The following is a 23,180-nucleotide window of genomic DNA, read 5'->3' on the forward strand; positions in this document are numbered from 1 at the left end:
TGCCAAGTTGTCCTGCTCTAGCTGGACAGACAGATGACGTATGAGCAAAATAATGACAATGCACTGGGATGCATGGAGAATCGACACACTGTTTACTGTATATTGTGCGGGACAAAAGGGGGTATGGTGGAGTCTTGGGAGGACGGACAATGGAAGGAGACTGGAAAGGATTTTACATAAAGAAAAGAAGAGGAAACTACAACCATCTACATGCCCATCACACACAGGTCCCCACCTCACAGCACCCCAGCGAGGTGAGGTAGGTCGAGTCACCCCCACTGAGGACACAGAGGCGGTGAGAAGTTAAGTAACTTTGCTGACAACAAAAGCAAAAAAGCAACATCACCGATTCTAACCCAGATTTGAAAATTCAAAGCTGAGGATGGGGTGGATATGAGGAGAGGGAGGTTTGCCTGGACTTTTGGTCCCCACACCTTCACTCTTTTTCCCAGGCTGGGATGAACGTCGGCAATAAAAGATCCATGGTGTGTGTACGCAGCCTGGGACATTTCCTTGCCCATCCTAACGTGAGCTTAAACACCATCTGGCTTAACAAAGATCAGAGAGAGAAGCAGGCTTCCTTCTGAACAAGGTCAGCCTTGGATATACCACTGCATCTGGCCTCTCGCTCTAGCCTAACCTCTTCAGGTTGCCTGACCTTAGAATAGGGGACAGTTCCCTTCCACCTACGGGGATATGTTCTCCCGGCCCAACCAGGGCCGAGAGAGCAGCTCAGCCCGGGAGAGGCTCCGAGGACAGCTGAGGGGCGCCCCGCCCTGGGAGCTGCCTAATCCATCCGACATGGGGACTCACTGTTCCAGACACCGGATGACAATTAATAGGAAAAATCTGCTCTCACAGTGCTGCCAAGCGTGTCACAGGGTCTCAGCTGGTGACGCGCCTCCTCGGGGGCAGAGCAACGGTGCCCCATTCTTCCCTTCGCTCAAGGCCCTGATGTTTTTTCAGGTGGAAGGGGAAAGAGCTCAAAAGGTTCCTCCCTGATGGGAAGACTGCATAAGCAATGGTGTCAGTTCTCAAAGCCGGGAGCCCAGGGCTGATGCTAAGACTGAATGCTCAGAGCATGCTCAGTGGTCACTCTCTTCCAAACCTAGGAAGCAGCCCTGTTTGGCACAGGGGAGTATTGGCAGATAAAAACATCTCCAATCAAAGTGCCTAAGAGTGGTCTGATCGTGTTTAAGGCATCTGGCCTCGGGCCAAATTTCTATCCCCTCTTTATAATTTGTCTGCACATATGTATCTCTTGGTCAAAATATTTCATATGATGCAAAAAAACCTGGCTTGCTTTGCTATGACTTGTTTAGTTTAATCAAGAGCAGAGAGAGAGCACAGAGGCAGAAGGCTTCTGGGAAGCCAGGCAGTGTGCACTGTGTCTTCTGCCCTTCTGTTCTTCTACAGGGAGCTCTTGCTGTATTTCAGTGTTCTGAACTTTTCGGGTACTCAGATTCTTCTCAGAGTGTAAGAGAAGTGACGGACTAGTTCCATTTCGTTCCACTGCCCCTCCCCCACCCCATGCCATGTGCATGCAAAACATCTGCATCTAAGTTCAGGGGACCGCTGTCCCAGGGAGTCTCACCCATTCACTCTGCTGCGGGACCCAGGCCAGGACCCTCACTGCAAATGCCAGCTCATGTGTCAAAGCCATGGAAGTTCCTCTTCCGGGATCCCATGAGCTCATCAGGAAACCCCAACCTGGATCCTAACTCGGCAACCTGACGGCTTGTTGAGCCTTTCACCATCCTTCCCTACCCATCTCCTATCTAACACCAGCCACAGATGGACCCCTCGGCTGGGTGCGTCTTGAAATTCAAGGTTCTGTTTTGGTATCCAGCCTACCTTGAGCTGTCTGGTGAGATGCATCCCTGGGACCAGCAGATGGATGCTAATTCGCCATGTCCACCCCTCTCAGGCCACTCCCCTTCCCTGAGCCTTGGTGGGGAGCCTCGTCCCACACCCACCCTGGCCATAATGGGGTTGAGTACTCTGAGGAAGCTGGCCAACAGATTAAGCAATCATGTTGCTGATGGCATCCGTTCTGCGACTCTGTGCAGAGCTGCATGCTAAGATACCACTGCACAGGTAATTTTTCAATGCCAGAGCCTACCACCCTACCGCCAGCTCTGTGAATACCTTCTCATCACAACTCCACAGGTAGGTGCACGTAAGAGAAAAACAAGCTCTTCCAACCAGGAGTCTCTCCATCCACCAATATTGAAAAAACCCTACATCTTCTTCATTTGCCATCAAGTCCAACATTCTTCCCAAAATATCCTCCTTGCAGCAGCCCAGCTAAGCAATGTTTTCAGTACTCACAATAAAAGCCCATAGTTTTGTCCCATAGACACCAAGAATGCCTTAAAGCCATCATTAACAAAAATAAAGGTGAGGCCAGGCCAGGAGACTCTCCCAGGAACACAGAAGCCCTGGCCTTCTCAGGGAGCAAAGGGAGATTGAAAAGCACCTTTGATCAAAATCTCCCATGAGACCCTCGTACGTGAAAATTCCACCTTACCCTTCATTCCAAATTTGGACCGCCGACCGTACTTGTTGATCATGATGAAGAGAACCACCAACAGGACGCAGGCAAAGGCAGCAAGTCCCACAGCGATGGAGACCTATTAGGGGCCAAAAACAGACAGTGAGGTCAGCCCCAGAAACCCAAGTGCCCTACAAGGTGTCCTGCACGCCCACATGGAAACAGTCCTACTGCAGGAGCGACTGCAGCCTCTCAGAACTTTGCCACTGAGTCAAGTCCTTAGAAGAAGTGATTTATGAGACCCTAAGAGCATTAAAAACACACAGATGACCCAGCTTGATCAGAGAACATTCCATGGCTCACGCTGTGAGCCCCTCTTGTCTGGGGGCCGTCATAAGCAATACAAGAGCAGGCCTGCAGAGGTCCCTGTCTGCAGTTTTTTGTTTTAATTCACAAGCAAATTCTGTATCTTCATACTGATACTCTTTACATATTACTCCTACCCAAGAGGTTGAGAAGATGTTAACTCTAAAAAGACTACTGACCCGTCCTTCCCAGGGGAAGCTCTCAGAGTCGGGCAGGGGAGGGGGGGCTTGAAAAACCCACCCAACGAGATTCTCTGAGCAACTTTGACTCTGTAAAAGGTCTGTGCAAAATCGCAGTCCCTTGAAATCAGGCCCAGCCAGGCTCCTAACGGAGCGGGGATTTTCAAACCGTTCTCTTCTGAACCCTAGGGCTTGGAGCACATCTTCAAAGACTTCCTCAAACAATGAATTATTCTCATCAAACAAGGCAGGTTTCAACAGCCTAAAAGGAGGTCATTCAGCACATTTTTTTTTTCCACCACACATACTGCAGTTTCAAGTAAGGTCCTATTTGGGAAAGTTAGCTCCTAAATTGACGTCTGAAAATGACCGTATCAGTAAACACCTTCCTCTCGACCAAGAGGTGACTCACCCCGAAAGTGTCTTCCTCGGGTTTGTGGGTCACAGTGACAGGGGTGGGGCTCACTTCGTAGACTGAAAATCAAACAGAAACGGAGGAGGCCGGTTAGCTTCCTGGTCACGAGAGGCTCGGCCACAGTCCCTGCCGGGCTCCCAAGCCCCCTCGAGAGCTCCCGCTGGGCAACATTCCCCTAAAGCCAGGCTGTCCTGACCTCCCAGGCTTCTCGGGGACCCCTGAGACCAGGTCCACGTATGGCTGCCCGGCCGGTGCTGACAGGTCAAGGGCAGGCTCCGTAAGAACTGAGGACCTCCGCTCCCACCCCCAGCCCATCCCAGAGGAGAGACGGTCACCTAGGCAAAGTGGGCCACGAGCTACTGGATAGAAAGAGCTGAAAGATGGTTTGGGATGGCGGCCAGGGTCTGGGTCGGGCACACCGTGTGGTGGCAGCTGTCACTGACACGCGGCTCCGCTCCGCATCCCCTGCCGTCCCTGGTTCTCCACGCCCTCCCTCTCTCCCTCTTTGCTCCTCAGGGAGCTCTGGGAGGCCGCTGGCCCCAGAAATCCCCGAGGCGGACTCGGGGACACAGCGGCAGCTCAGGTGAAGCCCCAAGTCCATCCGACCAGGAAACACCACCTTCTCCCGGCAAGGCCCGGAGGGCGAGCCAGGTGCAGTTTGTCCTCCACCTAGGGTCAGCTCCTTGGTGAGAGGTGGCCCCGATTCAGAATTCTCTGGAAGGACGCCCTGTGAGATGGGGAGCTCTCTAAGATGGAGGGCAAATAAAGGGTCACAGGTGACATTTACACCTGTGCCAAACAGCCAGGGCTGTCCTGAGCATGGCTGTCTGCTACCTCAGGCCGCACACGGGGCAGACAGGGCAGCATCTGTTGCCCTTAGTTCGTCACAGGGCAGAAAAAAAAAAAAGGGACAAATATAGGTTTCCCCACAACCCATGAGCAAAACAGCACATCCTTCCTTCCTTCTGGGATGGCCTAGCCCTAGCCCCACACTGCTTAAAAACTGAGCTTCAGTGACCCCATCTGAAGACACGTGAGCCTGTCGGACTGTGAGAACCACAGCTCCGCACGAGGTGGGTCCCAGCCAAACACTGGGGCCCTTGAAGCAGACGAGACACACTGACGGGCTGAGGCTCCGCATTCTCTCCGCAAGAACAGATGATCGGCGGGGTATGTGGAACCCCGCAGCCTTCCTGACACACCCCCTCCATCCAGGCAAGGACACCCACATGCAGACCCTAGAAAGCGCCCTGGGGGAACACAGAGCAGCTGCCCGAGGCACGTGGGCTGGGCACTGCCCACGGGTATTTCTATGCTCTGGTTCCCGTCCACATTTCACTCGGATGCTCTGCGCTGCTTGGGTCTGGGGAACGGGGTGGAAGAGGAAAGGGGGCTTTGGATTCAAGTCACCAAAGTATCAGATAAATCCCTTTCAAAGCAAGAGGCGAAGTGGACTTACTAGAGACAAAGTTATCCGTGCTCTCTGCAAAAAAGAAAGAGATAATTAACAAATGCAACACAGACCAGAAGGCGCCCCTGTGTCTCCCGAATAGCTACAATCTCTCCCACCCCGGGCACTGGAAACTAAAATCCCTGGCCTATCACCCCTCCCCACGCTACACTCCTTAGGAGGTCGTCTTCCAAATGGAGGAGTAAGAGGTACACAGTCCCTGATTTCAAGGGAGGCGGCCGGCCCACCTAAGGACTAGACACCAAAGTGTGAAATGGGAAGTTAGATGTAGACACCGTCTGACCCACAGCCCTCCCTCGGCTCCCAGAGTGCTGGGAACGCCGGCGGTGCAGTAGGGCCAACATCAAGTGCTGCAGGGGGGGCTTCCCTGACTTTTCTTGAAAATGCCGGCTATGATCTCAAAAGACAAAATTCCTCAAATCAATATAGAGTTTATTCTAGGAGGTCACTGAGACATTCTCGGGAATCCCTCTAGAATCTGCTCATCGCCTAGATGAAAACGTACTGTTCGATCTTCGGCTCAAATGGAAATGGCTCACCTACTAATGGAAGCTCAGTGTTACCAGTCGCTGACTTTGAGCCAGAGGCTATGCTGAGTGCTCTGTGTTAATATATCACCGAATCCTCACAACCATCCCAGGAGGTGGGCAGCATTATCCCCATTTAGCAGAAGAGGAAGCAGGCTTGTAGTGATGAAGTACCTAACTGAACCTCACTCATCTAAGAAGGGATACGGCTAGATTCAAATCTAAGTCTGGGCTCTTGACCACTCTATCAGAGATGCTCAGACTTCAGCATGGGGCAGAATCCTCTAGAGGGTCGTCACTGCCACCCTCCAAGAAAAGGGATGGTGGGAGAATGCACAATTTCAGGGTTGGGGCAGAGAGAGTACACTACGTGCCCGTAACACCCTGTGGTACTAGAAGGTGCTCAAAGCGTAAAGGAGGGCAGGGAGAAAGGACCAGGAGCCAATGTCAGGGGGTTCCAGTGGCTGAATTTGGGACAGTTTGAGCAAGACAATTTTTTAAATGACAGTCATGGATTGTTATGGGCTTAATTACATCTGCCCAAACCTCATGTGATGAAGTCCTATCCCCCAACCTCAGAATATGACTGAATTGGGTCTTTAAAGAGGTAATTAAGTTAAAATGAAGTCATTAGGGTGGGCACTAATCCGACTGGTGTCCTTCTAGACCCCAGACCCACACAGAGGGAAGACGCCCACCTGCACACCCAGGACGGAGGCCTCAGAGGCAGCCAGCTCTGCTGACATGTTGATCTCAGACTTTTCTAACCCCAAGAATCATGAGAAAATAAATTTTTGTTGTTGAAGCCACTCAGTCACTGCCATTTTCTTATGGCAGCCCTAAGCAACTAAGACACTGATTATAAACCATAAGACAAAATAAATACCCATGAGGCCATACTGATGTCAATAAACGAGAAGAAAAGAAAGCTCTTGCTTACAACAGAATTCCAATTAATAAATGGAGAAAGAGTGATGGAAAAAGAAAAATTACCATGGACAAAGACCACCGTAATAATTGTTTCAGGCAAGGATCACCAACGAATGCTAAACGTAATGTGCGAGAGCATGCTAAGAAACCAGATTTTTACAAAGTTTCAAAATGTTATGCTTATTAATTACAAAGGGAAGAAGAATCATTCTTGCAGCGGAGAAACCTGGCAGACGTCCTCCTGACCAAGTGATACGGTCACCACCCCCAGGAATAAGATTGTGCATCGCCCCTGACGGGATGCACTGAAAGCAGGCAGCATCTCTCCTGTGGGGTTCTTGCCAGCAATGCATAACTGGCATTTAATCATGAGAAACTGCGGGCCAGATCGGAACTGTGGGACAATTCACAAAATAATTAGTTGGGTATCTCTTCAGAAGGGCACAGATCATGAAAGACAAAGAAAGACTGAGGAACCGCATCTCAGATTTAAAGAGAGTAAAGGGACAGGCTGACTTAAGGGCCATGTGTACTCCTGGACTGGACCCTAGAGAAGAAAGAACAGCAGTGGGACAGTTAATAAGATTCAAATAAAGTCTGTAGCTTCGGGGATAGCGTTGTATCAGTGTTCACATCCTGATTCATCGTACATGGTGGTTTCGTAAGATGGTAACATTTGGGGAGGCTGGCTGAAGGATGTTCTCTGGACCATTTTGTAACATTTTTGGGTAATCCTCAAACTATTTCAAATGAGAAGTTAAAAAAATTTTTTTTTTAATTTTTAAGAAGAGACATAAAGTGTGGGTCCTTGCCCCAGAGTTTCTGACTCAGGAGATCTGGGGCGGGTCTTGAGAATTTGCATTTCCAACAAGTTCTCGGGTGTGGCTGAGGCTGCTGGTCCCTTTGAGAACCACTGCCTTAAAGCCCATCTCCTGCTGCCACCGGCCGACCACACCCGGAGACGTGACAACTCAACCATCCACCCACCCACCCGTCCCCTCGCTGCAGGCCTTGCCTGAGCCCGGGCATCGTGATCACTGCTCTATTACATATGCGCCGCCAATGGTCTCCTCCAACTACCTGGGGGAAGACGATGCTGTCTGTGAAGAGAAGCCCTTTAGAGAAAGTCCTGTTTACAGTAAATGCACTGTCAGTAGATTGCTTGTGTCTGTTTTGCATCATTTTGGGCAGAACAACAGAGCTTCTCCAAGTTCCCGAGCGCGTGCTTCATGCCATCACCCTGGTCCAGACTGCGGGTGACCAAACGCCCAAGCTGTGGGGAGGAAGGAGAAGAGGGGGCCCTGGCCCTGGCTTCAGAGCCTGAGAAAAGAGAGGTGCCAGATCGATTCACAGTTGACACTCATTTGCATATTTCTCATAAGGCTCCCGTTTATTAGAGAATATTCTCACGCCAGCCGAATGTTTTGGCCGAGTCTGTGAACCCTGTAATCTTCCAATCAGCCTATGCTTGGCTCCTTTGCCAGAGCCTGGAAACATTTACACATCCAGGAAGCACATGAGCCTTGGAACAGGGGACCTCCTGGGTCCCCTCTAATCTGTGGGGGTTTCACATTCCCACCCTGAAAGAGGATGGCACCCAGGAGCGTCCTGCCCTCTGCCCCACCAGCAGCTGGGAGGATGAATGGGTCCGTTTTCCAGGGCACCACCTGAAGATGAACAGGGGCTGGACACAAATGTGATGCACGGTCTCCTCCGGCCCCAGGCCACACCTCTTCCAGCCCCAGAACTTCTCAGAAGGGCCCTGTGGAAATGCAGCGCAGCCCAGAGAAGAGAGAAGAGAGGAAGCAGCTTGTGCGCAGACAGAGATGGACTGAGAAGCGATGACAAGAGACGCCTTGGCTTCGGACGTGAGCAGGGCTGAGGGAGGCCTCCGTGTGCCCTGCTGACCCCACACGGAAGCCCCGTGTCATGACTGCCGCCTTCAGCTGCTGGTTGGTCAGATATGGCGAGGAACAGAACCACCTCCTCTCCTGCACCACCAGCAGGCTGAAACCACATTCCCGTCTCAACAAGCCTCTAAGGGTGGGGACCGGGGCCTTGCTGAGGCTGAGGGCCCTGGGGCAGTGCTGACCAAGTACAAAATGAGCGTTCAAGACTCACAGCAGCCCACTTACTCCTAAATGTCTGCCAAGTACTCTCAGGCATTTGTTGCACAACTGCATGCAAACACACTCACAGGCCCTTAGGCAACATCCCCCCATCTGTCACATCATCACCTAAGGCCCCCCAGCTTCACATTCCCTCTGGCCCTGGGCCTGCCAGCGGCCGCCTCCCATCCCCACGCGAACTTCAGCCTCCCCGGCCCCTCCTCTCCTGACACCAGGAGCGCTGATTCCTCACGGCCGCCCGCTTTTATGCCCCGATCCCTCCGACGGCCCTCTAAGGTCCGGGGACACCAAAAAAGATTCCACTTCATGCTTGCAGAATCAATGTCCCTAGCCAGTCCTTCCCGGGACCTCCCACACCAAGGCGGACCGCCCTGCCGCGCGTTCCAGCACCTCTCTGGAAATGTGCAGGGGGACACCGGCATGTGTGGAGCACGTGCAGTTTACAAAAGCTTTTCTAGAACATTTTCATTTGACTATTCTACTCTGGGAAAACCCTCACTGAAGGAAGTTCCTACATTTGCAGATTGCTCCACTGAATGTGTTCAGCCCTTCAAACCTCTGCTGTGGGAAGAGCAGGAATCGATAGACAGCCTTGGTACCAGGGCTCAGCAGGCGAAGGTTTACTGCCTGCTCCCCTGGATAATTTACTCTCCTGAATATTTAGACATTTTGCCACCGGACACGACTGGCTCACCTTTTCCCTGTCACAACCTTTTCAACATCCATTGATTCCTTTAGGCTCATGGAACAAGGTGAAGTTCACACAGGGAGGTGCTGGCAGGGTGTAGGTGGGTCCGAGGAAATGACATCAGGTGGGATTCAAGCTTCTCTCGACTCCACCCTGCCTTCCACCTCCTGGGGCCAGAGCCCATCAGATGCCATGTATCACAACAGTGCTTGGCACAGAGTAAGCACAGAAATAGTTTGTTTTTATTTTCTTTTGAAAGAATACCAAGGGGCAACAGAAAGGTATGTGTCACGGGGGGAAACAGAGCTCTGAAGGTGAGGCTCTCCTTTCCTGCTGCTCACAGGCCCTGAGACCCACAGCAGAGGTTGCAGGGCTGAACACATTCAGTGGAGCAATCTGCAAATGTAGAAATTCCATCAGTGAGGATTTTCCCAGAGTAGAACAGTCAAATGAGTGTTCTAGAAAAGCTTTTGTAAACTGCACGTGCTCCACACGTCGGTGTCTCCGTGCACATTTCCAGAGAGGTGCTGGAACGCAGAGCAGGGGCGGTCCGCCTTGGTGTGGGAGGTCCCGGGAAGGACTGGCCAGGGACATTCGTTCCTGGAAGCGTGAAGTGGAATCTTTGGTGTCCCCGGACCTTAGAGGGGCGTCAGAGGGACTGGGGTGTGAAAGTGGGCGGCCGTGAGGATCCCGCCCTTTAGCCGACGAGGCCTAGCCTGAGTTTGTGGCCCATGAGGGCCAAGTATTTGCAACCCAAGGCTGCTGCTTCCTCCATGCACACCAGGACTCTTCCAGCTCCCACAAAACTTGGCCTGGCCCACGGTGGGAAGCATCCCAGGGCCTCTTACTGTGCATCCTGGGGATGAGTTGGGAAATAAAGATGAAATGGGACTATCAGGGTCTCAAATATCAGGACCCTCTGCTGAGTGACGGCGCCCTCATCCCCTGGAGCTCCGCAGCAAACTTAGCTTCCCCAGGGTCTCACGCTGGGCACCTCCAGTCCGCGTGTCCTCACGCTAAGATACGCAAGGCCTCCTGGAACTGCTACCCGCTGCTCCTCCGTGGGCTGTGAAGTCACCTTCACATGAGCAGAGGCTGCAGCGAGCGCTGGCTCTCGGTGCCCCCCGTTCTGTGTGTGTGACTGTGTGTCAGCCTTTATACTCCCCTTTATGTCATTAGAACCCTCGATCCCTGGGGATTGAAGGCCAAAAGTTTCTCCAGCCCGAATCCAGCAGAAATCTCCAAGGTCATCAAAGATACATGGCTTCCTGGACAGAGCTTCAACCACCAAACCAACCAAGAGATGCTACAACCACTTCCACTCAGCTCTTTGGGTGTTTTCTTCTCCAATTTTAGGAAGGGATTCGAAATATTCTAGCTCAAAGAGACAGAGTCACCTCCCAAATATTCAAATGAAGTTCTTTCATGACTTGAATCACCCCCCTCCCCACCCTGGTCCACTTGACATTAGCACCATCACATGCTGACAGCGTCAGATACACCCCCATCCGGTCTTGTTCCACAGAACAAGCGTGGAATGAAGCCACAGACCTGGAAGTCCAAACCCCAGCCAAGTCTTGATACTAACCCACAAGGAGAAAGAGGCTCTGTTCATGCAGCTGTTACATGTGGAGCTGAACTGGACAGACTCGGGAGCCCCTCGCATTGGATGGTGGCCGAACCATCACTTTGTGCCAAACCCTGTGACATGTGCTTTATGGACCTTAAGTCATTTAAAAGCCACAAGATTGTTATGGGGGGCAGTGGAATCATGCCTGTTTCACAAATAAGGAAGCCGAGGCTCAGAAAAGCAAGCAATCGTTTCCAGAGTCTCTCAACAAATAAAGGATTGGGTCAAGATCCCCCACCACTCTGGTCCAACTCTCAAGACCTTGCTTTCTCTACTGTGACACATTATATACCCTGATACGTACAACTGTGCATTTGTGAGGGGGTCTAGCTAATAACTGTGACAGCGACTGGAGAACAGACTTCAGCTTACACGGAACACTGGTGGTGGCTGAATACGCACCCAGGTGTGCCTGGTTACCCATGACAGAGCTAACACAGATGCCACTCGTCCCGAGAGCTGCCCCACCCTCACCTGGAAAGGGCTCCTTGAGGAAGTGGCCATTGATGGTCTGGTTGGCCGTGCCCAGTGGGTTTTTGGCAATGAGGGTGTAGTTGCCATTGTTGTAGTGGGTGGGTTTGTTGAAGAGCAGGCAGCCCTCGGACACCTCGCCCTCCTGGTAGTACTCCACGTGGATGATCTTGGACTCGCGCAGCGGCTGCCCGTTGTGCAGCCAGTGCAGGGTCGGCGGCGGGTTGCCGCGCACCACGAACTCGATGCAGTGCTCCAAGCGCAGCTCGGGCTCCTCCAGGCTCACCACGCGCGGGGGGTCTGCGGGGAGAGGCCAGCTGAGGTCCAGGATGCAGAGGAATGGGGTAGGAGCCCCAGTTCTTCCCCACCCAGCTCCAAAAAGGGAGGGAATCAGAGGTGCCCCCCAGCACCTCCCGAAAAGAGGGCAAGAGATGACTGTGTTCACCCAGGCTTCCTGCCCACAACTGGAGTGTTCCCACTCCCAACCTCCTAGGGCCTGAACTCGAGGCAGATGTGGGCTGACTCGGGAGCATCCTGGGGGCACAGTCGGAGGCACCCCACCTTCTCAGGGACAGGTTACCCTTTCTGGGGTGACTGGCCAAGGACTGACTTGTGTGGTCCAGCCCTACAAGAGTCCTTCCGCCCTTCAGGGTAGAGCAGGCCCACCGCCGGCCCAGCCCCGCCATGGCCTCCCGCACGGGCATCCCCTTAGTGCAGAGCCACCCGCCACGATGCACCACGCACAGTGGACAGCGAGGGCGACGCTGGCATTGCTCATGCCCACCACGTTCTCTGCGATGCACGTCAGGGTGAAGCCATTGTCCTCACTTGTCACGTTCACCAGCGTCAGGTTGATGGCGTGTACATTGGTCCAGTTCAGATTTGTCTAAGGCCCCAATAAAAAGACAACAATCAAATAGTCTCTCTAAGGGCTGCTCCCCAACCTAACTCCCAACCACCTTTAGGAATCAAAAGGAAAGCTGGGCAGAGGGTAAAGGACACTGTGGGTAAATTCATGCTGACCAAGGGCCAGGCTCTCCAGGCCAGAGCCCAGGAATCCTCACATTCACCCTGTGACGTGAAGGGTAGCATTATACCTACTACACAAAGGAGGAGACTAAGGCACAGGGAAGTTTAGCAACAGGTTTAAGATCGAATTGGCTAGAAAACATTGCAGCTGGATAGCAGCCAAGTCTACGTGTGTCTTCCTGCGAAGACAGGGCCACAGACGTCCCCCTCCATCTTCCTCATCCTCACAGCTCTTGCTTCACTTAAGAATTAGCACATGAAGCCTGAGGAGTGATGGCTCCATAGCCTCCCGATGGGGCCCAGCCTGGGACGCCTACCTGGTGGGTGTTGATGGACTGCAGCCCAGTGACAATCCAGTCCACGTCGGGCAGCGGAGACCCAGAGCCATTGCAGGTGATGACAGCGTTGTCACCCTCCCGTACGGTCAGGTTGACGTGACTCACACTGATCTCAGGAAGGTCTGGGAGGGAGAACGCGGTGAGTGAAATATAGGCAACCTCACCAAAACTTTGCCCATTGGGTTGAGGCAGCATTTTTGCCTCCGCCAATGATGATTCTGACACAGGGTAATGCCTGAGCTCTTGGAACGCCTCAAGCCCCCGAGCTCCACCCCAACCCAGTACACGTCAGAAATTAAGCCCGTGCAGCTGGACTCTCCCACACCAGGCAGTGAGTGGGGCAGTTGCTCTTGAAACACAACTGTAGCAATGAAGCAAACAGCACATTCCACCTCGGGCAGGGTTCTCAAAAGGCTGGTCTGCTTCAGACTCCCACGGGGAGTTTGCTAAAAGCTCAGATTTCTAGGACCCATCCCCAGACACTTTGATCTTGTAAGTCTATGGCTGGGCCCAGGAATCTGCTTTTCTAAAAGAACCTCAGATGCTCCTGATAAGGAGATACACTCCTTCCGGTCTGGCTGATAAGTAACTCGCGGAGAGAAAGGACTCTGGTCCAATGAGAAGGGCACACTTAGCCCCTTTCTGCATTCCTGACACCAACCTGCCCACGGCTGGCTCACGAAGAGACGGGCACGAGCCCCAGGGGTAAAAGGTGAGACAGATTTGCACCCAGTGCCGAGTTCAAGGCTGGGAAGGCGGAGGGGAAAGGAAGGCCCTCGTGTTCCAGGCTGACATGGGGCGCCATCCCTGTGTCTCAGGGACACGGCCCTGGAGCCAGGGGGCTCACTCACCACACTGGCTGATGTTCATGCGGAACAGGGGGAGCTGGGAGCCGTCGGCACTGATGCAGTAGAGGTTCTGGCTGTTCAGCTTGGCCTCCCCCTGCTCCTGCCAGAGCTGCATCCAGCGGATATCGCAGCTGCAGTTGAAGAAGTTCTGCTCCAACCGCCTGCGGGCAAGAAGAGAGGGAGAGAGAACTCCTGAGCCCACAGTCGCCCAGCTCCCTCCAGGACCATGAGGTCAGAGGCCCCCACCTACTCTTTTGGGACTGAGGAGAGAATGGGGTTATTAGCAAGTTCTCAAAAAAAAGTAAAAAATACTTTAAGGTCCATGATTACTTCTTTTTTAAACTAATAAATGCATTTGAAAAAAAGAAATCCACTCCACTTAAGTCATGTGGCAGAGACCCTTTTAAATACTATGGCTTGGGGTGCTCCTCTTCCAGGGGCGTCCCGTCCCGCTGAAAGTCAAAGGACCACAGGATCATCATGCCTCTCCATCACCTCTTGACCTCATTTCCTCCCACACCCTCCTCCCCTCTTCTTCAGCCACACTGACTTTGCTGTCAAGCTCATTAACATGACCAGCCTGTCCTGCCCCAGGACCTTTGCACCTGTCCCTTCTGCCTGCAGAGTTCTTCTCCTGGCCTGCCTGCTAGACTGGCTACCTCACTGCATTAAGGAAACATGGCCTTCTCTAACTGCCCCTATAAGAAAGCCACCACCCACCCCTGCCCCAGCATTGCCCAGTCCCTTCCCTTACTATTGTCTTTTTTCTGATATTTGTCACTGCCCAGCATCACTTTAAAAATCTATTTGCTTGTTTGTTCATTATCTGTCTCCCCAAATAAAAATTAAGCTCCACTGGGGTCAGAAACATTGCCTGTTTGATTCATTGCTACACCCCAGTACCTATAATCGAGCCGGGCATGTAAATACCTGTTGAATGAATAAAATTAAGGAAGGAAGGAGAGAGGTGGGGAGTTATTCCCCCTGAGGAGTAGGTGGTTAGCTATTCCCCGTATCTTCTCAGAGCCCATACTGACACCAGCTTTAGTCCTTCATAAATTCAACTAAATTCCTCATTAGCACCTGTTCTATGTCCAGCTGCGGGCTGAGTGCTGTTAGTACAGAGACGGGTAAGACAGTCCCTGCTGTCCAGGAGCCCTCGGCTTGGTGAAGAAGAGCGTCTCGTGGGGAAGCGTCAGGTCTCCTGAGTCCCCTGGTGACACAGAGCCAGTCACCTCCCCTCCTGGTGGGGCTGCCTCATCAGAAGGACAAAGAAGGGCCTTAGCCGATGTGAAACTCGTAACGTAAAGGGCACCTGACACATCCGAATGCCTGGATCTTTAGGGGCACTAGGATTCTCTTTCTGGACCAGTGAGATGAACCTGGTGGTGTTTAGAGGAGGGGGCACTGGGGTAACAGCACTAAAACCCAGGATATTTTTGACAACCGGCAAATCCCGAAGTACTTACGCATGCGTCAGACTTAATCAGCTTTCAGGAAAGAGCAAGGCCCCTGGGGGGAGGAATCAGGGTTTTCTAGCCAACAGGACGCCACAGGTAGAACGGGCAGACACCGCTGCATAATATCCTCTTAGTCCACACGTTGCCGTGACCCCTCTCTGTGAATCACACTCTCGCAGAAAAGAAAGGAACTAACCATTATGGGGAATCATGTTCTCCCTAAAGATGCAGGCATTTGGATTTATCAGGTGCCCTTTACTGTAAGAGTTTTACATAACATCAGCTAAGGTCCATCATTGTCCTTCTAATGAAACAGCCCCTTTAGCTTCTCACAACTACCCTAGGAGACAGCCGGTATTGTCCCACGGATTTGAGGCACCCCCCACTTATGTTTGGAAGGGTTAAGTCACATGGCTCATGGTCCCTCGGCCGGTGTGCGACAAAGCAGGATTTCAAAACTCAGCCCGCTGGACCCCAAAACCCACATGCTTTCCACCCCATCTGTCATGTACAAAAAATTGGGGGTGCAACGGGAGATGCAAAGAGGAGTAAAGTGGGCAGGACCCCTGATTCCAGGGGCTCAAGGAGGCAGAGGCCAAGAGAAGAGTTAGAGCAGGTGTTGTAGGCAGAGATGTAAACACAGGAACAGAGGTTGTACCAAGGAGCCCTGGGGAATAGAGCAGGAAAGGTGGATCATGGAGGACTTTCACTGACTCACAAGAAGTTAGGAATTCATCCAGGAGGCAATGGAGCCATTGAGGCCCTTGGAGCTAGGGGACCATGTGGCCAAAGCAGGGCTCCAACACCACCACTCAGAATACACCGGACAGCAAGGGAGCCAGAGACCCAGGCGCCAGTCAGGACGCCTCATAAACACACGGGCACTTGCACCTAGTTGGGAAGTTGGTGCATGTCTCAGAGCACCCAGCCAAGGGGACGAATGGGAGACGAAGTCCAGTCGGCACCCCCTTGACCAGAACCGGTGCCTGGCCCTGGGCTACACCCACCAGGGAAGGTGTCTTGTCACGCTCACACATGGGCACCATGGAGGCTGGCAGCTCCTGGCGAGGTTCTCCAACTTCCTGGTCTCAAGTACTTTTCACTCTTAAAATTTATGGAGGGCCTCAAAGAGCTTTTGTTCATATGGATCATATCTATCACTATGTGCCATATTAGGAATGAAAAAACAGAAAAGTTTAAAACACAAGCACCCATGTCATTAGTCCTCAGGGCAAATACCACGGGGCCTCTGGAAAACTCCACTGTACGCTTGTGGGAGAACAGTGGGGGGTAGATGGCCAAGAGTGTCTGAGTGCTACTATGAAGATACATTTCACCTTGTGGTCCCCCCGAAAGGGTCTTGGGGACCCCAGGGGACCCTGGGCCACTATCTGCAAACCGCCACCTTGGTGGTAAGGGCCGGGAGCAGGGTGGTAAAGATCAGGCAGAGGGAAGGGGGAGATGGAAGGAGTATCATACAGGAAGACAAGGTGGTACCAGGGGCTTCCTTGCAGAAGAAAAAGAAAGAATGGAAAACGATGCCAAGGTTTTAAGTTCCCAAAGACAGGAAGTCCGTGGAGGAGAAAAGTGTCTTAGTTGAAAACGGGAGAAGAAACCAGTGGACGGGAAGAGTTTTGAGGTCTTAGGAGCTGGGCTGGAGCAGGGCTGCAGGTGGGCAGGGAGAGGGGGTCCTAGAGGAAGACAGGGCAGGACGAGGTCCAGAAGCCTTGCAGGTGTTTGCCTTGGGGTTAAGGCAAGACACCTCTGCAGAGAGAAGAAAAAAAAATGCAACCAGGAGAAAATGAGAGAGAAGTAATATAAATCACAGAATAAGATTCTCATCACACTTACCATGAGCCCAGCAATCTGCTGAACACCTTACGTGGTTCACTCACCCCGCTGAACCCTCACGACAAGGAGGAAGTGTGGGGGAAGCAACTCCTTAGCAAAGGAGGCGGAAGAGCTGGCAGCCCAGACATGGAGGAAAGGGGTGCCAGTGGAGCCGGGGCACACTTGGATTCCTGCGGCAGGGCCTGGACGGGAGGCGCACAGCTTTGCTGGACCGAGGGGCCGGATGCCTGACTACATGCAAACCCAACCAGACCAGCCTGGCTCCTCCCAGCTGCTCACTTGACAAAATGCGATCATTCACTGTTAAGTAATAGCAAAAATACGTCTTTTCCACCTGGACAGGAAAGCCCAGACAAGTGAGGGGCTTGGTGGAGCTGCTTCAAGCCACACGCACCCTATTCAGTCCTGCCTCCCACCCAGGCCCCAGCCTGCTGTCCATCCAATGTCTCAGTGGCCCCACGCAAGCCAGACGGTGCTAACGCCTTCAAGCTGGTGGGAGAATTAGGGGAGATGTTTGGACGTGCCTGACGCTTCCGGGCACAGGCATACTAACTCCTTTATGATTCGTTCCATCCTTTACCTTCAAGATCTAATCCAACAGAAGGAACACACGGTGAGACCTGGATGCTCCTCCAACCAGAGTCTCCGGGAAACTGCAGAAGAACCTTGAGATTCCACCCCCCGTCCTTCAGGACGTTCCCCTTAGAGGGCAAGATACACACAGGCAGGAAGTACGTTGAGGCTCAGAACAGTGGCTCCCAGGCACCTGACTGTGCAAAAGCCCCATCATCCTCATGGCCTGACAAGAGGGTTCGAAGAGCGAGATGGGCCAGAAGCCACGGAGGGATGCCCTGGGTCTAAACATGCAGTTCTGTTCTCCCATCAGATCAGGGGTCTAGCAGAGGGCCCTCCAGCCAGGCCTTCAGGGGCAGGCTCAAGGCACCCAAGGCAGGGATCTCCCCGTTCCAACAATAACACAAACACATGTGAGTAACACAGCGGCAGCTGCTTCAGGGCAAAGCTCACCACCACCCAGCCCCGGCCCCAAGACAGCCTGGGGCTTGATCACAGGGCCCAGGGCCTTCCCACGGATTCACGCGGCCCATCCGAGCATGCGCACACAGATGCTTTGGCTGTGTGTGAATGCTTAGCAAATGCTGATTCCCTCCAGCCACCCCTCTGATTTTCTTCTCCCTCCACAGCATCAGCACCAACAGGGGCAACCCCAGTGCCAGGCAGTGGGCAACGGGGAAGGGACACAGATCTACTGTCACGGACAAAAGCGTGCCCACGTGGTCAGCCAGCCTCCTGGAGGCAACAGCAGTCAGATGGTAGGAAAAGCCCACGTGCAAGAGCCGAGCCGCACCTGCTGGGTCACCTGGGGCCAGTACAGTGGGCTCAACTGTGTCCCCCCAAAAGGATATATCCAAGTCCCAGCCCCCAGTACCTGCGGATGGGGCCTTCTTTGGAAAGAGAACCTCTGCAGATGTCATCAAATTAAAGATCATGGATGACATCGTTCCGGATTAGGGTGGGCCCTAAGCCCAGTGACTGGCATCCTTCTAAGAGCAATGGGAGAGATGAGATGCAGACAGGGTCAGCAGCGCTGTGAGGATGGACGCAGGGACAGAGGGACGCTGCCACCAGCCAAGGAACGCAGGGGCCAGCAGAGCCGGAAAAGACAAGAAAGGAGTCCTCCCGCCCCCACAGGGAACGGGGCCCTGCTGACGCCTTAACTTTGGCCTTCCAGCCTCCAGAACAGGGAGAGGATCATCCCACTGCAGAAAAGCCTTCAAATTTGTGGCACTTGTTAAGGCAGCTCTAAGAAACTAATAGAGCAAGTAACTTAATTCTCCAAGGCCCTGTTTTAACTTCTGTGAGACGGGGGTAATGACACTCAAGCTTCCTCCTCATAAATCTCACGAAGTTGTGAGGATTAGTGATAACACACGTTAATGTGCTCTGTGAATTAAAGGACGCTGTAAAGAAGCCAGAAATTATTGTTGTTATAATACTATTATTCACATGAATGTCTAGTGACTTTGTTTAGGAGCCGTGGAAAGTGGTCATGGCCCAGACTAGGAGAAGAGAAGGGCCAGAACCAGCCCAAACCCATCCCCGACCCTGAGTGAATAGTTTACCAAGTCGATTAAATCTGCAAATTATATCAGAGGTAATGATCACTTTGCTTTAAGAAAATGAAATACTCCAATCTGTTTTAATGGTGTCTGCTTCGCACATGCAGAGTATGAACAGAAAGCTGTTCAAGATATACTAATAGTCCTTAGGGTATTTCTGGAAGGTTTCTGTGCTGTGTGATTACATCCTCTGGTGCTTCCTGCCTTTGCCTAAACTGTATCATGGGATTCAGAAGCCAAGCTTCTTTTCTTTCTTGTTCATTCTTTATCTCTCAGATGATCTCTTTGAATCTTGCTCTGTTCTCTGGACAGACAGTTTGGGTCTTCTCTGCAAGAAAACACCATCTTGCCATAACCAAGGGCTGTCTACAATGCCAGCTCGGGTTTCTTCAAACCAGTGCCACTGAAATAGTTCTGGCTACTCGAAAGCAAGTCTTAAACGATGCTTGCAGTTCCCTCAGTGAAAGAAACACAACCTGGACTGGTGAGAGGCCAGGTGATCTGCCAAAACCATATCCTTCATCTCACAAAAGTAAATGAGAAATGAGTCCAGAAAAGCTCCGGCACATCACAAGGGCTCTGAGATGCTGGCTTGTCTGGGGTTTTTTCCCCCATCATTCCTCTCGGGAGCCGTCATCTTGGGAGTGGTTTCTGGAAGGAGATGCTAAGCATGTGTATGCTGCTGAGTTTTGTAAGGAAAGAGCCTCAGTTTTTGAAAGCAGACCTGTGTGGTGGTGATGCTAATAATCCTAATACTAATTCCCAGAGGGACCGTTCACAAGCTATGTGATGTTGAAACAGTTGTTTAACTTGGTCAAACCTCCACTCCCCTGTTTGTGAAACCAGTTATAAAGACACCTCCCTTGTGGGATTCGTTCCAAGAATGAATGGGACCAGGCCTCGTTCATGTTAGGTGCTCAATACATGCCTCTTCCTCCTCCTCCTCTATACTGGAAAAGCCACAGACCCTCTGCCCTTCCGGTGGGAAGCCCCATCCATACCTACATCCCAGATACTCTTGTGGAGAAGGGCTGGTTGGAGAAGGCAGAGACCCTCAGTGACAGAATGAAACGTGCTAAGAAATCACTGAATGCCCTTCTCCTTCTGCAGAAGGTCACTCAAAGCCTCGCACTTGTGGCTTAGTGACTGGCCACAATCACTGGCTGCCACGGCACACAGAGCACCTCCCTCTGGCCTCTTTCCTCCAGGGCCAAAATTCTTTTTTCCACAACCCACCCCCACGCCCCAGCCCACAGGCTCCACTGGGCAGACCCTGGCAGTCTGGATGGCTCGTGGCAGATGGCGCCATGTGGACTAATCAGGAAGTCGGACAAGAAAATACCACCCCCTCTTCCACTTGCCAGGAACCGCGGTTGTTTGGGTTTTAATCACAGCCACAGCGAAGAGCCAACATGCAGCCCCTCCAGCCAAAAGATAAATTTTCCACTCTCCACATTCAATTCTTCCTCAAGAAATAGACCCCTACCAGGGCGATTGCTCTTTAGAGGAGAGCTGCTTTATTTTCTGATATAATTTTTTTCTTATTTAACAATGTGACAGAAATGCAATACCATGTGGACACGCGGCTCTCACACACTGACTCGCACTGGGGCACGTCTTCGTTCCTCCATACGTCACGTCCAGCTAGCCGCTGTATTGATCCCGGGCAAAGATGAATGCAAAGTCCCAAGATCCTCTGGGGGAAATGTGACATTTTCTTTAAATATATATCCACGGAACAACTGTTTCTAAAACTCCATGAAACAGGTCACCAGGGCAGCACACCATTGATTTCGCATCCAATGACTTTTTTTTTTAGAAGGTACACTGAACGTTTTCTCAATAATTCAGGCAACTACAGGCCCCAGATGTCCCCCAGGAGAGACGGCCCTGGGACAGATGAAGGGCCAAGCATTCCAGAAGAACTAGCTGCAAGACTCCCAAGAACAAGAGCCCCCAAAAAGCTCCTCTGTGGCAGGACCCCCCATCAGTTCTAGGGCAGCAGAAGGAACTGCCATCACGTACTTTTTGAAAATCACTGTAGAACTGATCCTTGGATTGGAAACAGGTTGAAAAGCTGGGAGATAGCTAAGCGCAGTGGTCAAGACCACGAGTCCATATGCTACCACTTATTTAGTGGATGACTGTAAACAAGATGCTTGACCTTGCTAAGTACCTTGGTGTCCCCAAATGTGAAGGAATTATGAAATTCATTATAAAATCGGTATAAGGATCAAATTAAGTAATGTACATAATTCAACAGGATGCTTGCCACAGGCCTGGTACCAAGTAAGACCTCAGAAATCAGTGTTAGCATTGATGGGAACAGTCACATTGATTTACCTCTAAGGCCTTTTTCACCTACAAAGATGGGAATGAAAACGGCCACAGTCTGACATTCAGATGTCTGTGACACACTCTAGTTTGTCAGTGATGTCTAGGCAAATAAGTCCATTTATGTTACCTTTCTCTAAGCTCAGGCAGGAGTTTCTGTTGGTGTACATCTGGATTTCAGGAATATGTGAGCAAAGATCTCTAATCGCTGTGTCTATTGTGCCCTTACCAGAGGGGTAGCCTGCTAGTAGGGGCAAAATCCTAAGAAAGAAAAACAACCCATAGCAGTATTGTCCTAAACTCTCCAACACCAGTAAAGGCAAGTTCTGTACTTCCCGTATTCCTGGAATGGTCTTTTGAAGCATCATATGGGCACTGAGGTCCACAAGGGTAAGTAGGGTCCAAGGCCATCACAGAGGGATAGGCTACTGGGGTGCTGGACGTAAATAAACACTGACCAGGTGGGTCAGAAAAGTTATGGCTATGGCTGCTCATCTGGGCACTCAGATCTTCCCAGGATGAGAGAGAACAATCTGGAAGAGCCACTGCTTTCTGGTAAAGACAGTGAACATGCTGGGCATAGAAGCCACAGGGCATAAATCTGCAAAGAAGTAAAAAGCTAACCTTTTCAAAGAATATTGCTTCTCTCTCACTTACTAACTTTATATTTCCCTGTATGGCCCTGGAAGATGACTGGTTAGCCAGAGACGGGTAAGATTCCTCAAGGGAGGAACAACCTAAGACAGGCACAGTCACAGGGGGGTCATCAGGTGAGAAATTGGGGACCAACAGAGGGGAGGCTTAGAACCTCACACCCCCTGTTTTGAGAGAAATCTTCTGCATCCGTGCATGTTTTATTGCCCTGGTCTAACTTGGATTAACACATAGTCTACAGGCACACACCTGATCATCTACATTTGCCCTCTTACAACACTAAACTATGTTTTCTACCTTTATCTTGTACCTACCTACCACTTCAGCATTTTATTAAAAAATAATAATAAGGGAGAAATGTGGGATTCACATATAAATCAAGTATAAAAATCAAACAAATAATCATATTTGACCTGATTGTTTATAGCTCATGATGCGTGATCAAAACCGAAAGTTTCTGTGATGACTGCCCTTGTACTGTTCACCATGTAAGAACTTATTCACTATGTAAGAACTTGTTCGTTATGCTTCAGAAGATTGGAGACTGTTGAGAATTAGCCTTGGGGTTGATTAATGACTGTGTATTGAGTCCCCTATACAGAATTTTATTGTTGTTAATAACCATTTGATCAATAAATATGAGAGATGCCCTCTCAAAAAAAAAATTGTGTATCAGCTATAATTCAATTAAAAAAATACAATAAATTGAAACAATGCTGATGATAAGTCAAAAAAAAAAAAAAGACAGTGAACATTCTGCATTCAGTGACCTTGGCTCTGAGTGTCCAAGTAAAAGGGAACACATGAGCAGTGTCTCTGGAGCCCTGACTCCCTAACTACCCACGCCTCAATGCCTTTTCAGTTTATTCCTTGATTGGTTCTCTTAACATAACACGCTGTCCTTTGTGTGCAGAGATGACCCCGATGACTCACACATCAACGGGAGTTATTTTTTCCAGCTGTGGACATGAATTTTTCACTTTTCCATCCAACACTTGTTTGCACAAAATGGCTAGCTGGGGTAGGGGTGCAGTTATCAGCCTCATAATGCAGCAAGACTGAGCAGTTCACAGGAGGACTGACTAAATGTTACGGCCTTGCTCACCCCACCAGGATGCCAATATTCAAGCCAAATAGGCTCACGGAAGATCATGAGTGGTCTCATGAAAAGGACATGCGATCTGAAGTCAGAGGCCTGGGTTCAAGTCCTGGCTCTGCTAATCCCCAA

At 51.3% G+C, this 23,180-nt stretch overlaps 1 protein-coding gene across 5 annotated transcripts in view; it reads right to left on the reverse strand.

The window, feature by feature from the left end:
• The window catches only part of NTRK3 (neurotrophic receptor tyrosine kinase 3), a 350,817-nt gene that overhangs the window by 231,978 nt on the left and 95,659 nt on the right, over positions 1-23,180 (reverse strand). For all 5 annotated transcript variants that reach the window (XM_057494679.1, XM_057494680.1, XM_036931897.2 and 2 more), the window contains exons 6-12: positions 13,519-13,676; positions 12,647-12,789; positions 12,045-12,186; positions 11,304-11,600; positions 4,914-4,937; positions 3,452-3,513; positions 2,531-2,633 (exon numbers count right to left, since the gene is read on the reverse strand). In XM_057494679.1, the coding sequence (XP_057350662.1) occupies positions 2,531-2,633; positions 3,452-3,513; positions 4,914-4,937; positions 11,304-11,600; positions 12,045-12,186; positions 12,647-12,789; positions 13,519-13,676 (929 nt within the window). The remainder of the gene's footprint in view (positions 1-2,530; positions 2,634-3,451; positions 3,514-4,913; positions 4,938-11,303; positions 11,601-12,044; positions 12,187-12,646; positions 12,790-13,518; positions 13,677-23,180) is intronic.

The sequence above is a fragment of the Manis pentadactyla genome, chromosome 18 (assembly GCF_030020395.1).
Source record: "Manis pentadactyla isolate mManPen7 chromosome 18, mManPen7.hap1, whole genome shotgun sequence".
In the NCBI taxonomy this organism is placed as follows: Eukaryota; Metazoa; Chordata; class Mammalia; order Pholidota; family Manidae; genus Manis; species Manis pentadactyla.